The 27,668-nt window shown below is 38.1% G+C and overlaps 2 protein-coding genes across 5 annotated transcripts; both read left to right on the top strand.

Moving 5' to 3' along the window:
- Nucleotides 1-510: 510 nt before the first annotated feature.
- On the top strand, nt 511-15,873 carry spns1 (SPNS lysolipid transporter 1, lysophospholipid). The gene is made up of 13 exons (XM_017454859.3): nt 511-734; nt 3,209-3,415; nt 4,440-4,505; nt 4,599-4,735; nt 4,897-5,048; nt 6,666-6,732; nt 6,841-6,983; nt 7,792-7,944; nt 8,365-8,554; nt 9,923-9,988; nt 10,146-10,244; nt 10,332-10,500; nt 14,800-15,873. The coding sequence occupies exons 2-13, from the start codon at nt 3,211-3,213 to the stop codon at nt 14,868-14,870; spliced, it is 1,518 nt and encodes a 505-aa protein (XP_017310348.1). The 5' UTR covers nt 511-734; nt 3,209-3,210; the 3' UTR covers nt 14,871-15,873.
- Nucleotides 15,874-16,025: 152 nt separating this feature from the next.
- Nucleotides 16,026-26,427, top strand: lat (linker for activation of T cells). 4 transcript variants are annotated; one of them, XM_017454890.2, is made up of 13 exons: nt 16,026-17,084; nt 19,872-19,976; nt 20,110-20,152; nt 20,605-20,633; nt 22,364-22,418; nt 22,499-22,551; nt 22,725-22,757; nt 22,868-22,931; nt 23,190-23,251; nt 24,567-24,614; nt 24,721-24,777; nt 25,800-25,868; nt 26,010-26,427. In XM_017454890.2, the coding sequence occupies exons 2-13, from the start codon at nt 19,874-19,876 to the stop codon at nt 26,027-26,029; spliced, it is 636 nt and encodes a 211-aa protein (XP_017310379.1). In that variant the 5' UTR covers nt 16,026-17,084; nt 19,872-19,873; the 3' UTR covers nt 26,030-26,427. The 4 variants fall into 4 exon arrangements, with proteins under 4 accessions (XP_017310379.1, XP_017310387.1, XP_017310361.1 ...); XM_017454898.2 differs by having other exon boundaries at nt 22,367-22,418; XM_017454872.2 differs by lacking the exon at nt 20,110-20,152 and having other exon boundaries at nt 19,872-20,040.
- Nucleotides 26,428-27,668: the final 1,241 nt, after the last annotated feature.

A 27,668-nucleotide genomic window follows, 5' to 3' on the forward strand; every position in this document is an offset into this window, starting at 1 on the left:
ATGGAAGTTACTCTTGCTCATTGATAGGAGAAACATTAGATATTAGGCTTAAATCTTTATATACAACAAAAAAGTATTTTATATCGTATTTGCCCAGCTTGGTCAAGGTTATATACAACAGGGCTTCCCAAATCTTATATTTTGCCACCTTCAGCCTGGGTTCATTTTATGTGCATAATCTGAATATTTAAATATTAAACTCATTATTTATAGGAGACATTTGAGCTTTTCTATTTCTGAACTTTCAGACCGCTTTAGGCCTAAGCTGACATTGTTTGTAGCATCGTTTTTGTGTCTATATATATATATATATATATATATAAACAATAGTAGTGGACTGTGAGTAGCTTAGCGATTATTAAACCTCAATTTTCACACCATTCCGTTTCTGTTTAGCACGTTGTCATGTGATGACTATATTCGCCTTATTAAAGGTCTTGTGTCGAAGGGGCGTGGTTTATGCAGATGTATGCACCCCTTGGCCAATCGACAGTGAATGACGTAAGATAAAAGGATGTAACGAAAATTCGGAACTGATTCAAGATGGCGGCCCCGTAGTGCAGTTTCAGATCAACAACAGAGACAACACAACAACAAAAAAACGGTTTATTAACGGGTTGCTTGGGATTTTTTCAACCAAAATGTTAGCGCGTCAGTCAAGCTAACATTTATACGTTTAAACCAGTAGAGCCGCTTCAGCTCAGCGTTGAAGTGACTTCACCCCGCAACTGCAGGTAAACAACCGGAGCACTGCCGCTTCTAATAATCATCACAGTCTAACCAACACAACTAACAGATTTATTCATTCAGTCTTCATGTGTTTTATTTTAATCTGTGTCTAATTACACTAACAAGTATGTCATGTGGCTTTCATTGTCTCAGTGTGATATTAATAATTTTCATATGCGCATTAATGTGAGCTAAATGGTTTAATGTTACTGATACAAATGTTTTTTCCCCTGTTAGTTAGACCGTCTACGCTTTGGAAACAATTCCCTTATTAAGCTGTTGTTAAATATCGTTTGCTTCAGATTTACTATTGCATAATATCGTCTTGTCTTTTATCGTCAGAGAGTCAGCCGTTGTGCACGCGCTGCTAAAGTAACCTACATATTTTCCCCCCCAGCTGTTGGTCAATAGTCAGGATATAGAGACGTTTGGTCAGCAGAAATAAATGCAGACCTGTACGATTTCAGCTGTCTGGCGTAGGAAGTAAAAACCACGATTATATAGCACAAACGTTTGTATTTCATGTCCTCTATAGGTGACCGCAAATATGCAGTAAGTTTAGGAAAAATGTGCGCGCATTCAACAACAAGGCTGCAATACAAACATGGGGATAAATAGGCATGCTATGTCCGAGTTTCTGTCTCCGGACCTGATTTGAATAAGTCATGCATGACATCTGGCAGAATTCCAGATGCCAAGAAAAGAGGGATGGACATTACAACTGAGAGGATCCACAAGCTGTTTACAGAATATGCAAAGTGACTGTAATGGTTATAAAGGCAAAGGATGAGCATACAGTTTAATAGAGATAGTACGTTTATAGATGTACACATACAGAACAGGAATTTTTTTTTAAAATCCATTATTTATGTTGGTACATCAAACATTGTTACTTTTAATTGCAAATCAATCGAGTCTTTGTGAAACCTAACAACACTAAAAGACCTGTTTATTTAAAAATATGTTTACGCTCTATCCTAAGGATTTGCAGTGTTTCACACTCAAACTTACCTTCTTTAAAAATAAGGTCATGAATATGTTAGATTTTTATCAGTAATTTTCCTCATTTTATTAGTTAAAAAAAAAAAAGGAATACCAATTCAGTTCATTATTTGTTCTGGACCCTGGCTCCATCTGTCACTTAACAAATACAAATAAGTCAACCTGCCAGTTTTTGTTTTTGATTAAAACTGGGATCAGCCAGTCAACAGGTGCGACTCAATCAGCTCGCTAGGTGGTGAATCAGTATATCGTGTACATATTCTGGTAAGGATCTTGGCTTGCTATTTACTGGGACACTGATGACTCGATTTCCGACGTCACGACTACGTACTCGCGTTGTAAAACGGCACCACTGGCATTTATCAACGACAAGAAGTACCTTATATTTCTGACATTATGTCTTATAAATTTGTTAGCGTAATCACACGTGTTTCTGTCATGGTACTTCAAGCAGGATTGTAGGCTAGCTAGTGGATTTTTAAGAAACATTTAACACTTAAATCATTAGACTGAAACATACTGCACATAGAATGTCAAAGTTTTAAAAAAAATTCTAACGTAATTAATAATTTGAGCGCTACAATAACAAGCCACTTAAAATTTTACATTAAGTTGTCAGAGTTTGTCTGCCATTTTTTAAATTATTATTATAATTTTATTTATTTATTTTTTAAAAATTGAGCTGAGAGGCTTCGGAAAGTATGGTCATTTCTAGTTTCCATTAAGGGAACAGAGTGATCATCAAGGTTCCCTGGTGCATTGTGGGATTTTTTATTTATTTTTTTTTTTTAAGTGCTCGAACCTTACAGTGCACTGGAAAGATTTTGCGATCGAGACAGCCCTTAAAATGGCCGCCTCCCTGATCCGTGCCCTGACTACTGAACTAGAGAGCTGATTGAGACGCACCCAATGATTTTGTAATGAGAAAAGCACAGGACCATAGAGAGGGAACATCTTACAGGTTCTCAATTTTGTATTCCAGATAACTGAATTTGTGCTGACATTTGGGTGACTGTATGTGCACACTCATGCGCACAGTTTAATTCATTTTCTAGATTATATAGATTGAGTAGGTGCAAGTAGTCCAGTGCATTTTTTAAATAAAGTGCATGCCAAAGTACTTTTAATAAAAAATGTATATTTGAAATTTTGTAAGTTTCTCTGGTTTCATTTCTGCATTGCATTCAGGTGTATTCTTGGTAAACTTCCTCTTATGTGTTCATTACATAGCTGTATGTACTTGGGTCATATACTTGGTCTGAAGATGTGAAGCCACAGGCCACCTCTCCTGTTCACTTCTGCTTTATGACTAGTTTTCTGAAATAGTTCAGCACACACGAGTTTAACTTTGAAACTTTTATTGGTTGTTCCTTGTGCATGCTTTAGGCTCTTTTTGGTGTTGGAAAAACTATCTTACATTAATGCTATTAATGTATGTGTTTTGTGGGTGTTGGTGTGTCTTTTGTGTGTACAACAGCAATGTCATTCGTCGAGCCGACCGCAGATACCACACCGTTCTTCTCCGATGACGATGGGGAGGGGACAGACATTAAGAGGGAGGAGCCGTCAAATCAGCCAGAGGCAGAGTGTGCGAGTGGGGTGTCCAGTAAGAGAGCGGTGATGACCGTGGCAGTCCTCTGCTACATCAACTTGCTGAACTATATGGACAGATTCACTGTAGCAGGTATATATTACAGTGCATCAACATTGTGACATTCAGATATACTTGACTAGGTAGAGTTTATTCATTTTTAAGAAAACAAAGACTGTAAAAATTAAACCAAATTGATGGCATTCTCCAAACCACCTGCATTAATACTCCTTTCTGAAGTACCATGTCAGGTTATTGGCAAGTCTTATGATTTCTGCCGAACTGTCTAAATAAAGAGAGAATGAATAGACTGGAAATTGGCATCCCTGAAATCACATGACTTTCATTTTCTGACAGTGCTCAGAAAACAGTATTCAGCATTACTCTGAGCAAAATTTGCCCAAGGCTATTGATGCATCACGTGAGGCTCACGGGATCTCCCTCTCAAGTGTTGTAATACACTATCAATGTCAATGAACCCTTGAGTGTCTGGGCTCCAGTCAGCTAGAGCAGCTGTAATCTGGTACTGTTAGCTCTATATAGGGAGCACTTCCGGACCCACAGTGTTTTATATTTTATTTAATCAAGAACTCACATTTAAATAAATTATCTCTTATAAATGAGCTCTGGTCAAGAAATTGCTAAAACTGTCTCCTTAATTCAGACTTTCCCAATAAAATGAAAATGTGCAAATATGAAGGAAGCTGACCAGTAAATATTTTGTAATTTTTGATCCGTTTTGGATGTCCTGCCTCTGGATGGAGCTCTAATATACTCCAATTCCTGACTGCTGGGACTACACCTGCTTCTATGGCCATACAGAATTCACATAAGTCAATAATGAACTTTTTCACATTATCTGTTGTTACCCAGATGAGGATGGGTTCCCTTCTGAGTCTGGTTCCTCTCAAGGTCTCTTCCTTTTAAAACGTCTTGGGGAGATTTTCCTTGCCACTGTCGCCACACAGTGGCTTGCTCAGTTGGGATAAATTTATACCGTGTTGATATTTCTGTAAAGCTGCTTTGAGACAATGTCTATTGTAAAAAGCGCTATACAAATAAAATCGAATTGAATCAATTTGCTTAAAATTTGTGAATCTGATGTCCAATCCTGTAGGTGTGCTTCCTGATATTGAAAAGTTCTTCAACATCAGTGATGGCAAATCTGGGCTGCTCCAGACTGGTAAGTATTTTTATTGTTATTAGTATTAGTAATATTATTAGTATTATTTTTCTTGTTGCTGTGTCAAAACTAACTGTATCCCTGTACTCTCAGTCTTTATCTGCAGCTACATGTTTCTTGCTCCTGTCTTTGGTTATCTGGGTGACAGGTACAACAGGAAGTTGATCATGTGTGTGGGCATCAGCTTCTGGTCTTTAGTGACTTTAGCCAGCTCCTACGTCGACAAAGATGTTAGTACCATAACTAAACCTGTTCCCTAATAGTGACTACAAAGTGCTGTAAATACATTTGCTAACTAAACAACTTCACAGTCAAAGTATATCTTTATAATGTCTGTATATGATTAAGTGACTGGTGTTGATTAATTGCGGTCTGTGTCTTTGCGTGACAGCATTTTTGGGCGTTGTTGGTGACGCGGGGGTTTGTGGGGGTTGGCGAGGCCAGTTACTCCACCATCGCTCCCACCATCATCGCAGACCTCTTCATCAAGGAGAAGAGAACCGGCATGCTCTCTGTCTTCTACTTTGCCATCCCCGTGGGCAGGTGAGAGAAATAACGAGGTGTTTCCACCTGGAACAGTAAAGCTGCAGGATTTCAGAACATTAAATTAGATTTATTTTTTTAAACATTGCAACAGTGTTGCAACTTACACTTAGCTGTTGAAGAGCTGTAAGCAAGAGTGATGAAACCTGTGATTTCTATTCAAAGATTTTTTTTGTATATCAATGTTGCAGAGTATAGTGATGGTATACCACATTATAGTATAGCATTTATTAATTGGCATCATAAAAATGATCTGAGTACTCCCCCTAGAATCTGTGCGTATATCCCATTCAAAACACTAATTAAAGCTTTCAAAATCCTAGACGTGCAACCACTGTGGATCAGAAATCTTTTGAGGAACTAAAGGTTTTCTCAGTTTTTGAGGTTTACTCAGTTCCTGTTCTTCATTTCCACTGTAAATCAGAGACCGTGACTATCATGTCAATTCAAAGAAGTGATGCAAACTGCGTGACAATAACATCATTTGAGCACATGCCAAGCATACAACCAAGGCCGTAACCACATCCTAAACACTGGGGTCACAAATGTAACTGTCATTTTTAGTTCTCTATGTAATAAAGGTCCAATAAATGACCTTGTCAGCTAAAGGAGAATTTTGAAGAATGTTTACACAGATGTACAGAAAAGCAGTCCATATGACACACAGCTCTCATATGGCCACTTGGAGTATAGTTTTTATGGCGCCTTTTATAGTTCACCTTTAAAGCTCATGATCACTACCTTCTGTCATTTTATGGAATAGAGCTGTAATAGAGTGGAAACGAGTTGGGGGGGGGGGTATCCACTTATGTGATGAAAAGTAACAGTACTTGGGTTTGGACTGATGTAAGGGGAAGTAAATGATGACTGAATTTTTATTTTTATTTTTTTGGGGGGGGTTATTATCCAGAAAAGAGAATTAAAGGAATAAAAAATTAGTTAAAGAACTAGATTTGCAAATAATATATTTTTATTTTAATAAATGGATTTGTCCTAACCACAACCTAAAAACACACTTGAGTCAAATCCACATGTTTGACCATTTTCTAGTTGAAGTCTGAGGATGATAACTGTCCCACTTTTAGTTTTACGAATTATTTTCTTGAATTTACTGAAAGGTTGTCAGGAAAGCCAGGTAAACACGTTCATTGCATTCATTCACAATATGCACACATTCTTTCTTCACTTTCTGCCCAATAGTCTGAGAACGACTCGCCACATTGACAATAACACGTTACATTGCATGAATCAGGTAAATGTTTGCATCCCTGGATATTACTGTCAGCCGTTTAACGTTTCTGTCGTAAAACAGTTGTCAAATATTAAACTTTAGCTACTTAGCTTTCATCTTGCCTCGTACTCTTTCACCGTTACAACTGAAGCAGCATGGAGCTTCTGTGAACAGTAAAGCCCTGCCCTCTTTGATTTAATTGGCTATTTCAAACATTTTGACATTGCCGAGCGTTGCTAGATCGTCGAGGCAGACCAGCCTAAAAAAAATTGTCATCCTAACAAGGGTTCAAACATTCAGACATTTTTCCACATCTTTTCAGACTTTACCATATGTTGGCATTCGTTTATTTTTCTCTCTCTCTTTCTCTCTCCCACAAATTTCAGTGGTCTGGGATATATAGTAGGATCAGCAGTGGATAAAAGGGCGAAAGACTGGCACTGGGCTCTGAGGGTAAGTCTTCTTGCACATCGTGTTTCATATGCAAACTTCCAGTTTCGTTCTGAGGCGACATTCACACTTGTAATTACACCTCCATGCATTTGTTTCTCTGTCTGTCAGGTGACGCCTGCTCTGGGTCTTTTAGCGGTATTTTTGCTGGTGTTTGTGGTGCAGGAACCAAAGCGTGGTGCTATAGAGGCTCGGCCCGAGCACACTCTGCACAGGACCAGCTGGCTCACTGACATGAAGGCTCTCATCAGGAAGTGAGTAGTGTTCTGATTTTGCAGCTTTCACATTTCGGGCATTTCATACTATTAAATAAACTACACTTGCCAGTCTTTATTCTGTAGTCCTTGGTTCACTGCTTAGTCTACAGACTTTACTTGACTGACAGGGTATCTTAATCAATCGTCAAGTCATTTTAGCATAGACAACCTTTGAAAATTGCCAATCAAATAAATCGAATGTTCTTGTCCTTCTTGATTCATTCTTCAAAAGCAACAGATGAAAATTTTTATTATATATATTTGGGATAAATTCACACATTTTAATATCTGTATACCATTTTGATATTTCTGTAAAGCTGCTTTGAGACAATGTCTATTGTAAAAAGCGCTATACAAATAAAATTGAATTGAAATATTTGTTTTTGTTTGTTTATTTTCACATTCTACCCAATTTGATCTTTAACAAATTTCCACCCACTAGTTAACTCTCTCCATTACATGACAATTACCAACTGGGAAGGTTCGAGCGAACATGTCCTTCCTCTGGGACTTTTTGGACTGCTGCTCATGTCGCATCACAGGGCAGAGTAACACACTCTGAAGAAATCGCTATCTGCCCTGTTCCACATGCGTGATCTCAGACACCCGCGCTAGTGTCACTGTGATTGAAAGGGGAGAGAGAGAGTATGTCACTCCTACCACCCAGAAAGTCTCTAGGCTCCAGGCCATGGGTGGCTGTGGCATCGTCAGGGTTCAAACTTGCAAAAATCAGGAGAATGCTTTTCTGTTGCCCCATATATCTGTATTTTAACTGTACCCCATCTCTCCTTCTCTCTTTCTGAAGTAAGAGTTTTGTTCTGTCGACGTTTGGTTTCACGGCAGTGGCCTTCGTCACCGGATCGCTTGCTCTTTGGGCTCCTGCTTTCCTCTTCAGAGCAGCGGTCTTCACTGGAGAGAAGCAGCCATGTGTCAAGGAGCCCTGTGACACCTCTGACAGGTTACACACGTGCATACATGCACACTCACTCACCGTCACATTAATACATGCCTTGAATTCCGTTTTATGGACACAAAGGCCTTTTTGTCTCTGCACAAAATTCCAGCAGCATGAAACTGGAACTAGTAGTGAGATTTCTGATTATATGGGGCACAGATGTTGCAGATGTTTTAGTGTATTGCTGTTGTCATTTTAATATTAACAGTGCCAGTTCATCTTTATCTTCTGTACCATAATGCTGCTCTTACTGTTGTCATAAGTTTGAAAATAAACTTATTCTTTTGGTTTCAGTCTGTTTTTAAAAATAAATAAAAAATAATTTTAAAAAAAACCTTCCACATTCTCACTCACACACATTATGCCTCCTATTTATTGTGTCACTGTCTGATAATTCTAACACCCTTGCTCTATTCTCTCTAGTATGTATTTTGGCATCATCACGTGTGTGACGGGCGTGTTGGGTGTAGGGATGGGTGGAGCAGTCAGTCATCGTCTGAGGCAGAAAACACAACGTGCTGATCCACTCGTATGTGCTGCTGGCCTCCTCCTCGCTGCTCCCTTCCTCTATCTGGCCATCATCTTTGCCCAGGGCAGCACCATCGCTACCTACGTGAGTCTGCCTCACATGTGCTACTAACACGTGCGCAATCTTTGGTTTTTTTTTTTTTTCTCACTCTCATCGTTCTTTCTCACGTTTCATTTCTCACACTTTGCACAGTGTTTTACACCACTATCACTTTTTTCCCCATCCTTATTTTCCATTTATGTTTCTATTCTTTATTTATCAGGGCTCTGTGCCTTATGTTTAAATAAAGAGATGAAGTAAAAAGATTAATGTTTAATAGAATAATAATTGGAATAAATTGGCCTCCGATTTTACATTCACATTACATTTAAGGTATTTGGCAGACGCCCTTATCCAGAGCAACTTGCATTTCTCATTTATACAGCTGAGCAATTGAGGGTTAAGGGCCTTGCTCAAGGGACCAACAGTAACCCAGAGCCTTTAACCACTATACCACTACTGGTTCTCATTTTATACTACCACAGACTGGGCAACCATTACCAGAATCATTACACGTTTGTATCAACCACAGAAGGTCAAAATGTTGTGCACCTGAATGCCTGGTTGAACACCTTTACACCTGATCAATCAGCAGTTATCTAATCAGCCAATCATATGGCGGCAGTGCAATGCATAAAATCATACAGAAGTAAATTTTGTAGCTTCTGCCCACAGACTGCTACTTAATGGCTGTTTTTTGTTCATCACAGCATTCTGTGTAACCGCTAGAGACTGAAAATCTCAAGCCAGTCTGTCTGATACTCCAGTTATGAAAAATTATATTTTACCCCATTCTGATGCTTGATGCGAAGATTAACTGGAGCTCTTGACCTGTATCTGCATTCTTTAATGCATTGCGCTGCTGGCACATGATTGGTTGATTAGGTAACTGTATGAATGATCAAGAGGTACACAAGTGTTCCTAATAAAGTGATCGATGACTATGTAAGTTGCAGTTACATTATTTCTGTAGCTAAACCTCAAATGACACACTACTAAGCATGTGTTGAACAAGTGCATAAAGTAGTTGAGTGTGAGGTGAGTGTATAATATAGTGTATCCACTTTGCTTTTTCAACTTAAATGGATACCTGAAATATATTTAAAAACTGTGTTTATTCAGCCCTATTTGTTCGACTTTAAGAAATGCATTTTCTTGTCTTTTTTGTTAGGTTATGAAAAGTAGAACATAAGACCTCAAGTAAAACAAAGTTCCTTTTATTTTTTTGAATATGGCAAATATTTAAAAAAAAAAAATTCTAATATTTCAGATAGAAAAGTGATATTGCGTGCGTGCGCGTGTGTGCATGCGTGCGTGTATCTGTATTGTAGATTGAATGCTGCACCTTTACCTCCTTAGATGTGGCACTGTCTTAGACAAATGACCTTTGTGTACATTTCTTGTTTGTCTCAGGTCTTCATCTTTTTTGGCGAAATGTTCCTCTCAATGAACTGGGCCATCGTGGCTGACATCCTGCTGGTAAGCTTCCTCCTCTACTTTCTTATATTTATGAGAAGCTGAGGCATGCCATTAAAGGTTTATCACCGCTCTCGCTCTCTCTCTCTCTCTCTCTCTCTCTCTCTCTCTCTCTCTCTCTCTCTCTCTCTCTCTCTCTGTCTGTCTCTCACTCTCTCAGTACGTTGTCGTCCCCACACGGCGCTCCACAGCAGAGGCTTTCCAAATCGTTCTCTCTCACCTGCTAGGAGACGCAGGGAGTCCCTACCTCATAGGAGTGGTATGTGTCACATACACACAATGAAATGCAGTTCTTTCTGCTGTATCACTTTATTAATAGTTCACTGGTTTTCTTTCCCCGTGTTAGGTCTCAGACTCACTGAAGCAGGCGGACTCTTACATGTGGCAGTTCCGCTCATTGCAGATCTCTCTCCTGCTCTGTTCTTTTGTTGCCGTGGTGGGCGGAGCCTTCTTCCTTACAACAGCACTTTTTATTGAAAATGACCGGCACCGTGCCGAGAACTATGTTCCCTCAGGTTAGTGGACTATTTGCTAGGAACACTAAAATGAGTTGTGCTTCTTTTGGTATCTGTATTTTGTTCAGCTACCATCACTTGTTAATCAAGTACTCATGTAAACGACTATATCACAGTTGTCCGTGGCTGGGAGTCCAAAAGTGCAAAATTGGCAGTCCTCTCTGGGTGAGAGGGGTGTTATTCTCTCTCTTCTTCCCCTGCCAATCACAGCGACACTAGCCAGTCGTGGACGCCTGTGAGCTCATGCATGCAGAAACGACAGATAGTGATATCCTCCGTGTGTTACACTGCCCGGTAACGCAGCATGAGTAGCAGTTTAAAAAGATATGTGCTTGGCTGACTTCAGTTGTCTTGAAGGACGTACATGATAGCCTTCTCTCTCCTCAGCTGGTAGCTGTTGTATGACTGGGGGACCTAACTGTTGGGTGGGTATTGGCCATGAATAAATTAGGGTGAAAATCAAAATACATAAAACAGCATTTACGTAACAAATAATTGAATTATTAAAAATGATGCACACGGGGGTTATTCAACGGACCGGAGTCGATCATTACCACAGTCACCACGCCTCAAGACATTGTTCAGATGTTTTATTTCAAGACGTTTGTCAGGTTTTTGTCTTTTAAAACGCTCTTGTGTCTGGAGCTGATTTATTTTGCATCCCATCTCAAGCCTCCGTTGGTAATTCCTAAAAAACTTTTAGTGGTAGTAATGGAGGCTTGAGCCACTGATATGCAGTTATTGGAGAGAGAGTTCAATAGAACAAATAAATAAATACATATCGATAGGCCTACTTGTTCACAGGGTTTAAATTTTTTTTATTACTGCAGAAAATACAATGAATAAATAAATATTGATTCACCGGATTATCACACATGCTCTCTCTCGCTCTTTCTTTTTTTTACATATACATTTATTCATTTAGCAGACTCAAGCCTCCGCTATGCCTCATGGCTGCATTACCACCTCAGGCGCACATTATTTTCCTAATACTTCAGTGGCCCGTCAACAATTATTCCTTACATATTTCTGGAGAATTGTAGTTTTCTCTCATTTTGTTTGTTGTTAAATGTGTGTGCTGTGGTGGACAGTAGCCTATCTTTTGTTATTTCAGTTAACCTGGCGAAGTGATATGGAACTGTAATGCGGTCAAGACCTGACTGGAACTACTTTTACTGTGCATTTACTAAAAAAATATTACCTCAGAACATCTGTCAGCCAATCAGAATTGAGAATTCAACAGCGCTGTGATTTAAACTCAACAATAAATGTCTAAGGATGAGCTGCATATGAGAAGTCTTACCAAAGAAGTTTTGTGTCATGTTTACAACTTTGCAAAAGCGAAGTAATGATGCTTTCCTAAAAATTTTCTGCCACCCATGTACAGTCTCCTCTCAAAGTATTGGAACAGCAAAGCCGGTTCTTTTGTTTTGTTTTTGCTATACATACACTGAAGGCATTTGAGTTTGAGATTAATGAAACAATAAATTTATGTGGGAAAATAGACCAGAATTTCAGTTTTCAGAGCACCCAATTTATAGGTGAGCAAAAGCATTTGAACCGTCTTCAAGTAAATAACATTTGGATATTTGGTTGCATTTCCCTTGCTTGTAATAACTGTTCTAAAACCTTCCACATTTTTGCCCTGATAAAGACCTTTGTTGTGTTGGCAGTGTGTTTTGGGCCCAAGCCATTACACTACTTCCATCATGTTTTACAGATGAGCTTGTATGTTTTGGATCATGAGCAGATCCTTTCTTCGTACCTTGGCCTTTCCATCACTTTGGTAGAGGTTAATCTTGGTTCCAGAACTTTTGTGGTTCTCTGTATTTCTTTGAGAATTCCAATGTTGTCTTCTGATTCTTGTGCATATGAGTGGTTTGTGTCTTGTGGTATGACCTCTATATTTGTGCTCTTTTTCAAATGGTGGAATGTGATGCCTTCACCCATGCTCTATGGAGGATATTGGTGATGTCACTGACTGTTGTTTTTGGGGTTGTCTTCACAGCTCTCACAATGTTTGTCATCAACTGCTGTTGTTTCCTTGTTCAATGTCTGTCTGTCTGTCTCTTTTTTTTCTGGACATTACAGATTATTGTATTGGCTGTGCCCAATGCTTCTGCTATGACTCGGATAAATTTGTTCTTTTTTTTTTTTCTCGGCTTCTGAATGGCTTGCTCTCTGAGACAGCTCTCTGGTCTTTGTTGGTTTATCCTTTTTAACACAGGCAAAACCCAGGACTCAAACCAAGAGCAGACATTCAGAGCTGTTAATTGTTTAAATCATCAATCTAACAGGGTACATCTGGACAACAAGAAACATGTCAGTCGCATGTTCCAATATTTTTGATCACTTGAAAAAAAAATGGGTGGGTGAAAAACAAAATCTGCCATGTTCTGTGCTAACACATCTAGATGTAAATAACAGGAAATGAAAGCTGAAATTCTGATCCATCATCTCAAACCCAAATGTATTTAGTGTATAGCAAAAACAAAAGAATTGACATTGTCGTCCCAATACTTTCAAAGTGGCTTGTACATCAAATCCACACAAATTGGTAACATAACCATTCCTTGTGAGAAAATATTTCCATCTCTGAAAGGCAGTGTCATAGAGTCCTCCACTAAAATTGGCACCCTTAATAAGCATGCACAAAGAAGGCTGTGAAAATTCTTTAACCTTTTTTGATTTGTGCTTTGGGTTTTTGTTTTTCCCCCCCAAAAAATGCACACAAATTCTCTGCTCTCATGGATCTCAAACAATTGCAAACAAAACACAGGTTTATCTTTGCCACAATAACAGCTCTGAGTCTTCTCCTATAATGCCTGATGAGCTTGGAGAATAGATGGCAAGGGATCTGAGACCGTTCCTCCATACAGAATCTCTCCAGATCCTTCAAATTTCCAGGTCCATGCTGGTGGAGTCTCCTCTTCAGTTCACCAAACAGGTTTTCTATGGGTTTCAAGTCAGGGGACTGGGATGGCCATGGCAGGACCTTGACTTTGTGGTCAGTAAACCATTTTTGTGTTTGATTTTAATGTAGCTTTTGGATCATTGTCCTAGTGGACGATCCAACCACGGCCCATTTTAAGCTTTCTGGAAGAGGCAGTTAGGTTTTCATTAAATATCTGTTGATATTTGATAGTCCATGATGCCATGTATCTTAACAAAATGTCCAGGTCCTCTGGCAGAAGAATGGGCCCAAAACATTAAAGAGCCACAACCATATTTAACCGTGGGCATGAGCTACTTTTCCATATGGCTACCTCTCTGTGTGCAGCAAAACCACCTCTGGTGATTATTCCCAAAAGCTCGATTTTGGTTTCATCTGACCATAGAACCCGATCCCATTTGATGTTCCAGTAGTGTTGGGCAAACTGAAGATGCTCAAGTTTGTTTTTGGATGAGAGTAGAAACTTTCTTCTTGAAACCCTTCCAAACAACTTGTGGTGATGTAGGTGACTTTTTTTTTTTTTTTTTTTTTTCTTCAGATTGTAGTTTTGGAGATTTCTGATCCCAAGATGCAACTAACTTCTGCAATTCTCCAGCTGTGATCTTTGAGAGAGAGAGAGAGAGAATTATTTTTTTTTGGCAACTCGAACCATCCTTATCACAGTGCATTGAGACGATATAGATACACGTCCAGTTCCAGGACGTCATGGTTGAACAATTTCCTGTTCCTAGTCACCCAGTTGTACTAAAAAAATGTAAATTGCCAATGGGACTATACTTCAAATAGATTTCTCATATGAATTCACAGGGGTGCCAATAGTTTAATAACCTCTATTTAACAGTTTTGTATGTGTGTGTGTATGTATGTGTATGTATATGTATGTATGTATGTATGTATGTATATGTATATATATATATATATATATATATATATATATATAAAAACCTGTTGTGTTTGCAATTGTTTGATATCCATGAGAGCAGAGTATTTTTGTGAATTATTTAAACAAAAAAAATCAAAAGGTTAAACAATAGACAAACTTACACAGCCTTATTTACTCATATTTGCCACGGATGCCAATATTAGTGGAGGGCACTGTATACATATTTATAGCTTGACTTACAAATACTGTATATTTGAGTGAAAGATGGAGTTTTACAAAAATGTTCTATATCACTTAAACATTTATTATATAACTGTTTTAAGTACACAAGTTTCCTGTTAATTTCTTAATACAGAGAAATGTTCATTCTTGTCAACTGCAGATGTGGTAGATAAAGATTATTCCTTTTAATGTGCCACACAATTACAGCTAAATGTGAAATGTCATGTCATGTTTTCTCTAGATGACGCACCGATTATTGTCCCTAAGAGAGGAAGATCCACCAAGGTGTCAGTGTCAAGTGTTTTAATTTGAGTAAACGAGGACATGGAGGAATTGAAAGAATGCTCACCTCACTGGGGGAAGCACGTGGACGTCGCTGAGCTTAACACCACTGCTGGAGTAGTATGGGATGAATATAGTCACTGATTGAACTTTCACCCCTTCAGGGATTTTTAGGATAATTTATTATGTTACGTTTATATTATTAACACCGTTATTATTTTTTGGGAACATGACTAACCATGGGAAAGTGTAACACTGCACTTCTGAAGGATTTGTCCTCTCCAGCATTTAGCATTCGGAGAAGAGCTGTGTCTCTTACTGAGGAAAGCTGAAGACTTGTGGAATTGTGGGAAATGGGCTGGAAGAACATACATTCTAGGAAGAAATTTTTCTGAGTTAAAAAGCACACAATGTTTAAACCTCAAACCAATAAAGGAGATTAAACTTTTGTTGCTTTTTTTTGTTTTGTTTTGTTTTTTTAAACCAACAACATTTCTGGTTTGTTTATTAATTTAGCTGCTGTACAGACTAAATTAACATCATTTTACTATCCTTTCTGTAATCGCACTACATAATCATAAGGACATGACTATGCATTGGCATGTAATGTTAGGTTACCTGGATGACCTTTTATACATGCTATAATATATAACACCTCACATACTAATCCAGTTCTAGCTGTTTTTTGTTCTTGTTGTTAAGATTAAAATCCAGATGTATGTCAAACACCTCCCCTTCAGGTTCTTCCCAAGTGTCTGATTTTTATGATTTTGCACATTAAAACTTGCTCTGATTCTTAATTTAAATCCAATACAGTCAACGAGAAAACATCTTTTGTGCCACTTAAACAAAGAAACTCATTCCTTTTTTTTTTTTTTCTCTCTCTAATTTATTATTATTTTTTTTAAAGAAGTCTATGGTGTGTTTATGAAAAGTTTTCTGTTTTTTTGTAGAACCTGTAATTTGGGAATGGAGGAGTTTTGCAAAGCATGGTTCTTTTTTTTTTTTAAACATTAAATTAAGCTTCAGCTCATGTGTGTTTGTTGTCTTTTCTCTTCACATAATCTGAAGGCTGTATACTATTAAAACTCAGCAACAGTACTATATTCGTCCATAAATTCAAAGGCTTAAAATTTGGCTCTTAACAATTTATTTTCTGCTTTGTCCTTTGCAATCACCTTTCCATCAGTGTAACTCATCCTACCTCTCTTTCTCTCACTTTCTTGCGCTCTCTCTCTCTCTCTGATGGGGAGTGTGATGTTGTCTTCAGTTGCTGTGGTTTCCTGTTTGTAGGTGGGAGAGAGAGATTCTGTAAATTTCTCACTACATTGCAAATTAGCCGAGCAAATGCAACATGAAAACAGTTCTTGACTGTTCTGAGGTGTAGTGATGATTTTATGCAACTCCTTTAACACAAGTGTGAGATGCATGGAAGCTAAATGTCAAGAGGTTGGCAGCTGAAGCAAAGGGGAAACTCTGAAAAGGAGTCAAATCTGTCATTTCTGTTCATTTTTTCAGAAAACTGAACCGGTTACATGGAGGTTATAATCTCTGTGTGATCATTATTATGCAGAATGTTTCTGCGTAATAAGATGTGCTTATGTAATAATAAAAGGAAGATTTATGGTACATTGTGATGCTTTAGGGACGAAAGGTGTTAAATTCAATTAAAGTGTTAATAAAATTAAGTTGTTTCTGAAAGTATATAACAGGGATATCTGTGAAGTTTGTAATGAAATGAAGTGTCTACATTGCTGAAAGAAGTGTGGGAAATAATGAGTCTTAATACAAAGCACAAGCAAAAAAAAAAAAAAAGAAAAAATTTTAAGTAGAAGGGCAGAGCTGAAGCCAGGCAGATGAATGAGCAAGAAACCACTCCGAGAGATTAGCTTAGAAACTGGAGGTGGAGGCTACGACGACATTCAGAAAGAGCCTATGAGGAGCGAGAGCGAGCGGGCACAGGAAAGATAAAGAAAGAAAAAGTTTAGGGATGGCCTATTTCTCTACGAGACTCATATATGACTGATGTGCTTGCTTAAACAGACTATGACCTGTTTGGACTGATGAGATAGAAGCATTGAAAGTCAGACAGCGACAAGAGGCTTAGGTGTAGATGAAAAAGTAGGAGAACCAAGATGGTGAAACTCAAAGCGTGAACTGCTGGTGAATTTGGGTTATAATTTGGCCTCTGGTTCAGCTCAGCACCCTGACAGGCAGATCCTATCCCCTGCTGCGACAGTGCCGGTAAGCCCTTTTAACTTTTGGTCCTATTGTAATACCTGTTAAAGTGCACGTTTTGCTTCATTGCACTGTTTGGCCTCAGAGAGCAATTTTAAAACAATAGTGAGTATGATTTTAAATCAGTAAGTGCTCCCAGTGGCTGCCCACTGTTTTCAATCTCAAAGACACCACCAAATTGTCTGTTCTTTTGTTCACAATCACGATGAATCAGCTTTACACGTTTGTTCTTGGTGTCCAAAGGTCCTTTGTTGGGCAGATGGTCTGGCAGTGGTACACCACAATATGTCTGTTAAGGAAACCTCATTTTTGACACTTCCTCCTTCTTCTTTTTTGTTGACACTGAAATAAAAGATTTATTATACTGTATTTATCTCTGAACTCTACATGATTCATTTGATGAAAGTGTATAATAGTACATGTGATTTTGTAACAAGCATTGATGCAGTTCCTTTTCTTGATTTCTGTTATTTCATTACAGTTACAGTTACATCAATGTTATGAAAATGTCCACAGTGATAGTCCATAGTGTGGGCACTCAGTAAGCATTGATTCAGATTCACCTTGGCATTTAGAAATGCATGGGGTGGCACAAAATGGAGGTGGATATGCTGTGGCCCTGGTTTTTGGGGTTGGAGTGAAAGAGGCCATGCAGATGTAGGTGTAGCAGAGAGGCCTAGGCCGAGTCAATTTCTTGTGATGTGCTCTTTTTTTTCTCCTTTTTCTCATCTAACTGCAAAATACAGGAAATCCGTTTCCTGGCAATGAACACACTCACATGCATACATAAAGTCACGGCAACATGGGCTGAGAACACAGAACTGTAATGACATTGATGCCACGAGATTAATTCGATTGTGTAACTGTTAAAGTGTAGCTGCAATAATTTAGTCTTCACTTATTGATGTCACTTCATTACATGTATTTGAGTAGAAATGTTTCCATGAACAAATATGTAAACCTAGCAAATTTTTTAGAACAAACTCAATCAAAAGAAATATTAGTATAAATTAAGAAGGAGAAAGTAAGTAAAAAGTAACTTAAGAAAAAAGAACAGTCATGCAAAATTGCCAATGAATATATTTTTTGGAAGACGGAGCTACCTCAGGGACGGAAGAAAATCGAATAGCAACAAGCAGGCAGAACTTTTTTTTTTAAAAGAAAGAAAGAAAAAAAAAAGAAAAAAAAAACTGCCTCAGAGGCAGCTTTGCATTTCTCCAACAAAATAGTTTGACTATCAACAAGCAGGATTTTTTCAAAAATCCAAAAAGTGAGCTATCATTAATAGCCATCCAGCTATCAAACAAGCTAACACTAGCACCTAAACAAGTTTGTTTTTTGTATAACGTATGGTGCTAGGTAGCTTACTGAGATTTTTAGTTTTTTTTTTTTTTTAAGTTATTTTTACATTTTACTTAGCCGAAATGAACAGTCATGCAAGTTATCGAGAATGTCTGCAATTAACTCTAACTAGATGGCTAGCTAACTAACAAGCTAATGATGCTGATCAAAAATATTTATAGTTTATATATGTCATGGAGCTTTGTAATTTAATACCACTACTGAAAAATGAACAAACATGCTAGTTGCCAAGAATGTTTGCAGCTAAGACTAATTAGCCATCTAGCTTATTAATAATCTAATCAAAAGACCCTATGGTTTATATAACTTATGACGCTAGGCAGGTTTTGTTAATATTACCACAAGCATTTTTTGCTAACACCATATAAACGCTGACAGCCTGGCTTTTTATTTTTTATTTATTTATATTTTTAACTACATTACGTCAAAAAATTAAAAGCACTTCTGAATGCGTAGAAAGTTTGCCATTGAGCCAGGCTAGAGAACAGCACTTCCTAGCTGAGGAAAGAGCTTGACGTTTTAAAATGAAAGCTTCGTGATTTTCATCCGACCTCAAAGGTAGAGCTGTCCTCAGAACAATCGTTACCAATTTTGCACATGAGCGCAAAAGTGCCCTTACTCTTTCCCTGATCCCCTTAGCACTTTTAAAAAGCATCTCAAAGTGCATTTGTTCAATGGGGCCTTTCCTCAACCATTTCATTTCCATACTCGATTTTATTTGTATCTTTTCATTTCAGTCTTTATTTGCTTGTTATCATTTACTTCTTTTATGTATTCTTTCATTACTACTTATTTCATTTTCTTGCATCTACTGTGATATGCATGTATGTATATGTCTTCTGAAAAGCACTTTGTAAACACTGCTTTAAAAGGTGCTATATAAATAAAGCTTTACATACTTATTCGCTCATACGAGTAGGAAACCCTCTCCTTGTTTATCATTCAGTTCTTTATCTTAAAGCGTTTATTCCGTGAGTTCAGTGAAACTAATGTAATGCAAAAGTGTGAAGTGGTTTCTGGGACTTCAGTTTGTTCAACATGTATATTCGTTACGTCTGTAAATTAATGATGAGAAAAGTGGTTCTTGCAAACTAAAACTGGAAGCTACGGAAAACCCAAGTAGTCGGACATGTTATTTTTACGGGCAGAAACGTGCTCTCTTAACCTAAATAATAATAATAGCTATATAAAATGTAACTCATGTGAGAGCAGATTTACCGCGAGCTGAAAGTAAAATGTGGTTGTAATCAAGTCAGTCCATAATACCTGTGCACCAGTGAGAATAATCATGTGTAAAAGTGTTTCAGAGGACAAGTGTTTTGTTTCATATCATTTTTAAATTTTAAGATTGATTAGTATTGTTGTTTGTTTTTTTGTTTTGTTTTGTTTTTTAATGAAACAAGTTAATTAAAATGCTGAATAATTTCTCAGGTATGGATTCCACTGCACTTTTGACTGTGGTATGTGTGGCAGTTGTTGTGCTGCTCATCTTCCTGACTGGTCTTTGCTTGAACTGCAAAGGAAACAGCCAACCAAGTAAGATAAGAAATAAAGGATGTACACAAAGTAGATCCTTCAATCACTTGAAACACAATACACAGTAAGTATTAACTCGATCTTTCCTATAAAGCATTGCGTAAATAATACTTTTCCCTTTGTTTTATTGTAGCATATATAAGACAACAACATGAGCCACGCAACAGTTATGCACCGTAAGAGATGATCTAACCGCTGCTGCTCTGCTTCACCTTTTCCATTCTGCTTTGGTCATACTTCATACTTGTCTTTAGGTTTTCCCTCTTGAGAAACATTTAACACTTCTATATAGAATTCTACAAAAGAGGGTATCCTTTCCAGAAAGGGTTAGAAATTAAAGACAACTAGAACTCTTAAACCAAACAAAATTTCTTTTTTAAGCATTATTTTTTAGCTATTTATAAACATGCCTGCATTCTTCTACTGAGATTCACGTTTACCATTTTTATTCATAGTATTCCAGCTTTACACACAAATAATAAAAACTATGAATGACTATAACATTTTAGCTTCAAACCTTATCTTGCTTCTTATATCCGATTTTTTTTACTGACTTCCAGTCTTTGGAATATATATATACACCTCTGTTGGTGTGTATTCGGTCTCACATCTCTCTTCCTTCTTACAGGGGCCAAGGATTTACAGTTTTCCGCCATGGTAAGTAATTTTATATAAACATACATATATATATATACATACACACACACACACACATATATATATATATATATGAAAGGAGCAGAGGGGGTTAAGGGTTAGAGTTAGCTGCCCAACAGTGGTAGCTTGGCAGTGCTGGGGCTTGAATCCCCAACCTTCCAATCAGTAACCCGGAACCTTAACCGCCAAGCCACCACTCAATCTAGATTCAATCTAGATTCCTATTGATCTAGATTCCTTATGAGCAAGACATAGAGAACTGTGGCAAGGAAAAATGGAAATGGCGTGTGAAACTTTCTGAGGAACAAGACTCAAAATGGGAACCTTCTCTGGACAAAAGATAGTGGGATTTTAAGATTAAACTCTGATGAATTACATTGGTACCTCATTAGTACATTAGTATGTCATCTTATCACACTCATGTAGAAGGTGAGTAGAAGGAATGTATGTATATACATTGTAGATTCTACAGTGAAGGATGTCTTAATTTATCACATCATGAACAACTACGGCTGGTCAGTAAAAGATACAAACAGGAGCTGAAACGGTCTGCAGTGTAGTGAATGGCAGCACTGCCACCTTAACATGTCTATTAATAGCATTCCAACTTCCCTGTCAAACATCCAGCAATCCATCCATTTTCCATACCACTTGTCCTACACAGGGGAACCTGGAGCCTATCTCAGGGAACTCAGGGTGCCAACACTCACACACACACTGTAGACAATTTGAAAATGCCAGTCAACCTATAATGCATGTTTGTGGACTGGGGTAGAAAACCGGAGTACCCGAAGGAAATCCCTGAAGCACAGGGAGAATTTCATGCACACAGGGCAGAAGCGGGATTCAAACCCCCAAACTCGCAGGTACGAGGCACACATGCTAACCCCTAAGCCACCATGCTTCCGCCCTAGCAATCATTTGATGCACAATTAGATTCATTATAGACTGCACAGGGTGGCACGGTGGCACAGTGGGTAGCGTTGCTGCTTTACATCTCCAGGGTCCTCAGTTTCATTCTGAGCTTGGTTACTGTCTGTGTGAAGTTTTGCATGTTCTCACCATGGTCATGTGGGTTTCCTCTGGGTTCTCCGGTTTCCTCCCACCTCTCAAAAACATACCAGCTGGTGTATTGGCTAAGATAAATTGCCCTTTGATGTGATTGAGCGTGTGTGTTTTTCCAACTAGACTTAGTTGTAGACTTACTAATGTAGCCTTTTTTCCTTCAGTAAATTTGCAGACAAGCCTTGATGAGCATTTTATTTCTGCACTAAATTTAGAAATTGCCAATTCCCATTAACCTGACTCCTACGTTTCACAACCAGTGATGTTGTGGTGTTGTTAGGTAGCTTGCTAGCAACCTTGGATACAATTTTATACAATGTAACATTAGCTTGTTAGTGCTTCGTTTTAGTTGTATGATATAATGATTAGCTTAACAGACACTGGCAAGATGCTGAAGTTACCTCACTTCTAGAGGAGAGGTCAAATAAAGTTGAATATATACTGTAGCTGGCAACATTAGCACAGTGCTGTGTTCATAGCTGGCTAGCTTAGCTAATGATGCTTTAAAAACAAGGTGTGCCTTTATTATCTTGGTGTTTTGGGGGTGTAAATAGTTATACGGTGTGACCATTGCTATTTTGATAGTAAACAGTAAATAGACAAGCTGTATTTCTGACTTTTGATGATTGATGAGTGCGGCTGATTTCCTCCATTCCATCTCTTAGTAGAGCGTCCTTCTTTCACTGTCGTACCAGTTCAGCCTTCTCAACACCAGCTGACGTGAGTCTGCTCTTCATCTATGAACACACATTCACACTTGTAAATTATGCACATGAGCCTCATGTTGTCCATGTTATCAGTTCTCCATCGATGCCTGACACGAGACGGATCTCGAGTTGTCCCTCCTCTGATGGTGAGATTGTAACACTCGTTGTTTTCTTTGGAACACTTGCTTCCTGTACATTTATACAAAACATATTCAGCCTTTAGGTTTAAAAGTTACACTGCAATGCAAATGAAACTGTCTCAGTTCAAGTGTTCAGACCTCAGTCAATTATTTTTGTTTGAACTGTTTGTTTAATCAAGGTGGAAGCCAGAGTGATTACATCAACCAGCATGGTGAGGGGGGAGAATGTTTACTTATTGTTCTTGTCTACTTGTTTACTAAAGTTTGAGCAAGAGAAGGTGTGTTATGGGTTGAATGTACTGATTATACGTTGTGTCTCTAGTGGAAAACGATGCAGAAAGCTATGAGCCGCCTCCCGAAAAGACCCCAGACTATCCGGACTATCTGTAAGAACATGTTTTTATCTTATATGGATTGGTTAATGGAACAGTTTAGTCCAGATCTGGCTTTAAACATTTTCAGTTCAAGACCCACATTAGGATCATGGAATATAACACTGAGCAAAATCATTAAATTCTGATTGAATGGATAAATAAATACATACATATCTTCCACGCGATTGTCTACTTTTTATTAGACTTCTTCAAACGCTTGTGTAAACATGATTGGATTTGTTCCAAACTCCTCTACATTGCTCTTTTTAGGGACGTGTTACCAGATGACCAAAATGTTTCCCAGCAGAATCTCGCCTCTTCGTTGAATTCCGGTTAGTCGAAGAAATTTTTCACTATTAAGGCTTAAAACAAAATCTTAGTTCACATTCAAATGTTTTGAGATAAACAATGGAAAATCAGCCAGGGTTTGATACCAGAACACAGTTGCAAAATTTTGCACACCCTTAGGATATAATGTATAAAATATGTATATATAATTAATTGTGTATGGGTTTTTTTTTCAGCATTATGTGTTCTTTTAATGTTGTTTTGTGGATTTATGCTTTTCTTCCAGTTGTATCTGTTCTTTTTGTTTTAACATCAACATAGCCAAGGACAGCAGATGAAAATGATCTATTTGGCTAAATCTGACACATTTACATCAGAAATACTGATGTTGATTCGTTTGTATTGTCCTTTTTTAAAGAACTAAATGAAGTAAAGTAAGAAAAGTCATTTAGCAAGGCAGTAACATGGAGACATTTAGTGTGTTAGGTTTTCCCAGACATTCTTGACATTCAACAAAATTGGTCAGATAATCTATATTGAGATAGTAGTGATCAAAGCGATGTCAGGTCAAAAGTTTGCCTCTCCCTTTCTGAGTGTTATGTAATTAGGTAATTTTCAAATCCAGTCAGAAGGGGTTGATTCATTTTCTATAACAGAAGTTCTGACACAAAAAGAGACCACGCACCATCCTTTGGAAATACATATATATCAATTCTATTATCGTAATATTTCCACTATTTATTGATTAAAGCAAGAAATAAAAATGGTGAGAAAAAAATCATTACCCGTTGCTCTTGTCTCTAAGATTCTGGATTAAGCTTGTTTTGAAGAATGTGTGTTAAGGGAGACCAGACAGGTTTGAACAGTTTTTTTTTTTTTTTTAATTCACTCAAGGCCACAACACAACTTGGACTTCTTTCTTTTGGTTCTTTTCAATAATTTTTCTGTTGTCGTTGCCATATATTTCTGTCTTGCTCCAGGATGCATTTCATTTTTACTTTTGGATGTTTTAAATCCAGATAATGTGAATATTTCTGTCCATAATTTATATGGAATGCAACCTTTTGCACTTTAAAAAAAAGAAGAAGGGGAAAAAAAACTCTTATGGAAATATCACATACATTTTGCTTGTGATTTTTTTGATCACACAGAAAAACATGTGAAGGCGCATGTGACAACGTGAAAAATAAAACGTCATGTCCTACGTGTGTGAAACTTAATGTGAAGTATCTAAAAGCCACATGTAAAATTCATACGCTAACCTTGTAAGGGAATTTAAGGCATGAGAACAAATGAATACAGCTCTTCGTACAGTGGTGAACTCAAAAGGTCCTTGTGGTTTCTATGCTGATTTTCTAGGCCAGAGTTACCAGAACATTGAAAATGATGACAACGACGATGATTCAGGTAGGATATTGGCTGGAGTTCAAATAGGCTTGTCCCAGTGACTCATCACACGCTGCACAATTTAACACCAACTTCATCTAATCTCTTCACATGTTTGTGCTCACAGACAGTCAGCATTATATAAATGTCAATGAGGACAGAGAACCTGCAACTGAAACTCCTGGTAAGTTTGAGGATGTCTATTTCACACTGTTTCTTTATACGTGACCTTCAGTTTGAAGTCTTGGATCTGTGCTTTGGTTTGGAGGACTTTTAATGAGTTTGGAATAGTAGCTGTAGGTTTTACAGTATCTTTAGATCCATTAGATCCTCTCTGGTGGTAATAGTGGCTCATTGGTTAAGGGTTTAATCTGTTAACTGGAAGGTTGTGTGCTTACATTCACAGAAATGTATTCCAGTCCAATTGTAAGTGCCTTTGGATCAAATCACGCACCAAATGACACACTTAAATATTGCATTCTGGTTCTGCAGATAAAAGTCACTTGTGTCTTCACTACCGCCATAAATGGACGAGAATAAATGTCTGAGCCATTGAGAATGTTTACAATTAACTATGAGGCTCCAGATTGGCACAACAATAGCATTTACACCAGGGGTGTCCAATCTTATCCGCAAAGGGCCGGTGTGGGTGCAGGTTTTCATTGCAACCAAGCAGGAGCCCCACCTTGGAATGGAAACCTGCACCCACATCGGCCCTAAGACTGGACACCCCTGGTTTACACTGTCACTAAAGGTGCCACAGCCATCCATGGAGCACAATTGGACATGGTCTCTTGACAATAACTTCAAAAATAGCCGATTGCAGGCGTCTGTGAATTTGAGAATGAGAAAGAATAAATTAAGGAATGGTAAAATATCCAGAGCCACGGTGCCGTGAGATCTGCACAGCTCGGTCACCAGAAGTGGAATGCCAGTGAGGGACTTGGAAAATGTTTTAAATACCAGAAAGAAATGAAGATAAGGGGCTGAAAATGGGTTTTAAGGGGATTCCAAAGTGAGGAAATTTGAATCTAATGGGATTTAAAAATGAGAAAAGTAGAGTTTAAGACATCATTAAAATATATTGGGATTACAGAAGAATGGGATAATTGGGTGCAGACTAAAGATAAGACTGTATAAATAGGGCATTGAGTTATTAAGTAATATTAATAAGGAAATTGAACTATTGTGTATGTTTCCTTCTAGTTGGATCACTTGAGAGCTGCAGCAGTGACGGCCAGGGCAGCTCTGACTATGTAAACGCTCCTAAACAAAGTAAGCTTCACATTCTTTGCTGTTAATGATGACACTTTCTTTATTCAGTGTAAACCCGCTATGAGGTTATACTATTCACTTTCAAAGCACATGCAATATAGCTTATAAACGTTATTTATCTCTCTCTCTCTTTCTCTCCAGTTAACTACCACATGGGCTGACCCGAAACACCAAGACTTGAATCACCGTCAGATTACACAAGAGACTTTTTATACCATAAAATCACATTGTTTAGGAAACTCAAGCGTCACATTTTGTCCACAGATTTAAATGTGGACAAAAATGTTGGACAGATGGACAGAATAATCTTAAGAAATTTATTCTGTAAGAAAATTAGAACTCTTTAATATTTCACCGTACTTTTTCATATGTCCTGTTGACAGGATTTGCTGACAATTCCTGAGAATATTAACTTTTACTCACTCATATTTTCTGACTGAAAACATTTTTTAATTATAATTGCGATGAAATCAGTTGTTCTTCGGCTGTTGTATGTAAAGTAATGTAATGCTCTGTAACTTTGTTGTCTGATAGCTGAAATAAATTATGCACCACCAAACACGTTTCTCCATGAGTGTCAGTCTCAAATATGGAACATGCGTATGGAAACATGTTTAAAGCAGAAATTCCCAACCTTGGTCCCGGAGTACCTCCACGGAGCAGGGAAAACACTGCACTCAGTGGTAAAAGACAGGAAAACTGGCCAAGGGGTGCTCAATCCTTTATTCCTTTATTAATTTAATTTGTTGGTGATGGTGTGATTGAACTGCATTATTTTTCTATCTGGCTGTTTGTGATTATCAGGGGGATTATTCTGCTGGTTGGCTACTTGTGAGTTTTCATTTACAGGGAAAACCAAACAAGGAATATTTCTATTACAACATACTGATCTGCTGAATGATACCTTCATGAGGCTGTCTCTCTTGCACCCCCTGTTTGGAAAATGTTAAATCACACATGCTGTTAACATAAAACTGGAATCTTAAATATGATCTTGCTTTTAATATATATATTTATATATATACATATATATATATATACACACACACACACACACACACTATCTCACAAAAGTGAGTACACCCCTCGCATTTTTGTAAATATTTGATTATAGCTTTTCATGTGACAACACTGAAGCCACATTTGCTACAATGTAAAGTAGTGAGTGTACAGCTTGTGTAACAGTGTAAATTTGCTGTCCCCTCAAAATAACTCAACACACAGCCATTAATGTCTAAACCGCTGGCAACAAAAGTGAGTACACCCATAAGTGAAAATGTCCAAATTAGGTCCAATTAGCCATTTTCCCTCCCCAGTGTCATGTGACTTGTTAGTGTTACAAGGTCGCAGGTATGTTAAATTTGGTGTCATCGCTCTCACACTCCCTCATACTGGTCACTGGAAGTTCAACATGGCACCTCATGGCAAAGAACTCTCTGAGGATCTGAAAAAAAGAACTGTTGCTCTACATATAGATGGCCTAGGCTGTAAGAAGATTGCCAAGACCCTGACAGTGAGCTGCAGCATGGTGGCAAAGCCCATACAGTGGTTTAACAGCACAGGTTCCACTCAGAATAGGCCTCGCCATGGTCGACCAAAGAAGCGTGCACGTGCTCAGCGTCATATCCAGAGGTTGTCTTTGGGAAATAGACGTATGAGTGCTGCCAGCATTGCTGCAGAGGTTGAAGGGGTGGGGGGGTCAGCCTGTCAGTGCTCAGACCATACGCTGCACACTGCATCAAATTGGTCTGCATGGCTGTCGTCCCAGAAGGAAGCCTCTTCTAAAGATGATGCACAAGA

The sequence above is a fragment of the Ictalurus punctatus genome, chromosome 2 (genome assembly GCF_001660625.3).
Source record: "Ictalurus punctatus breed USDA103 chromosome 2, Coco_2.0, whole genome shotgun sequence".
In the NCBI taxonomy this organism is placed as follows: Eukaryota; Metazoa; Chordata; class Actinopteri; order Siluriformes; family Ictaluridae; genus Ictalurus; species Ictalurus punctatus.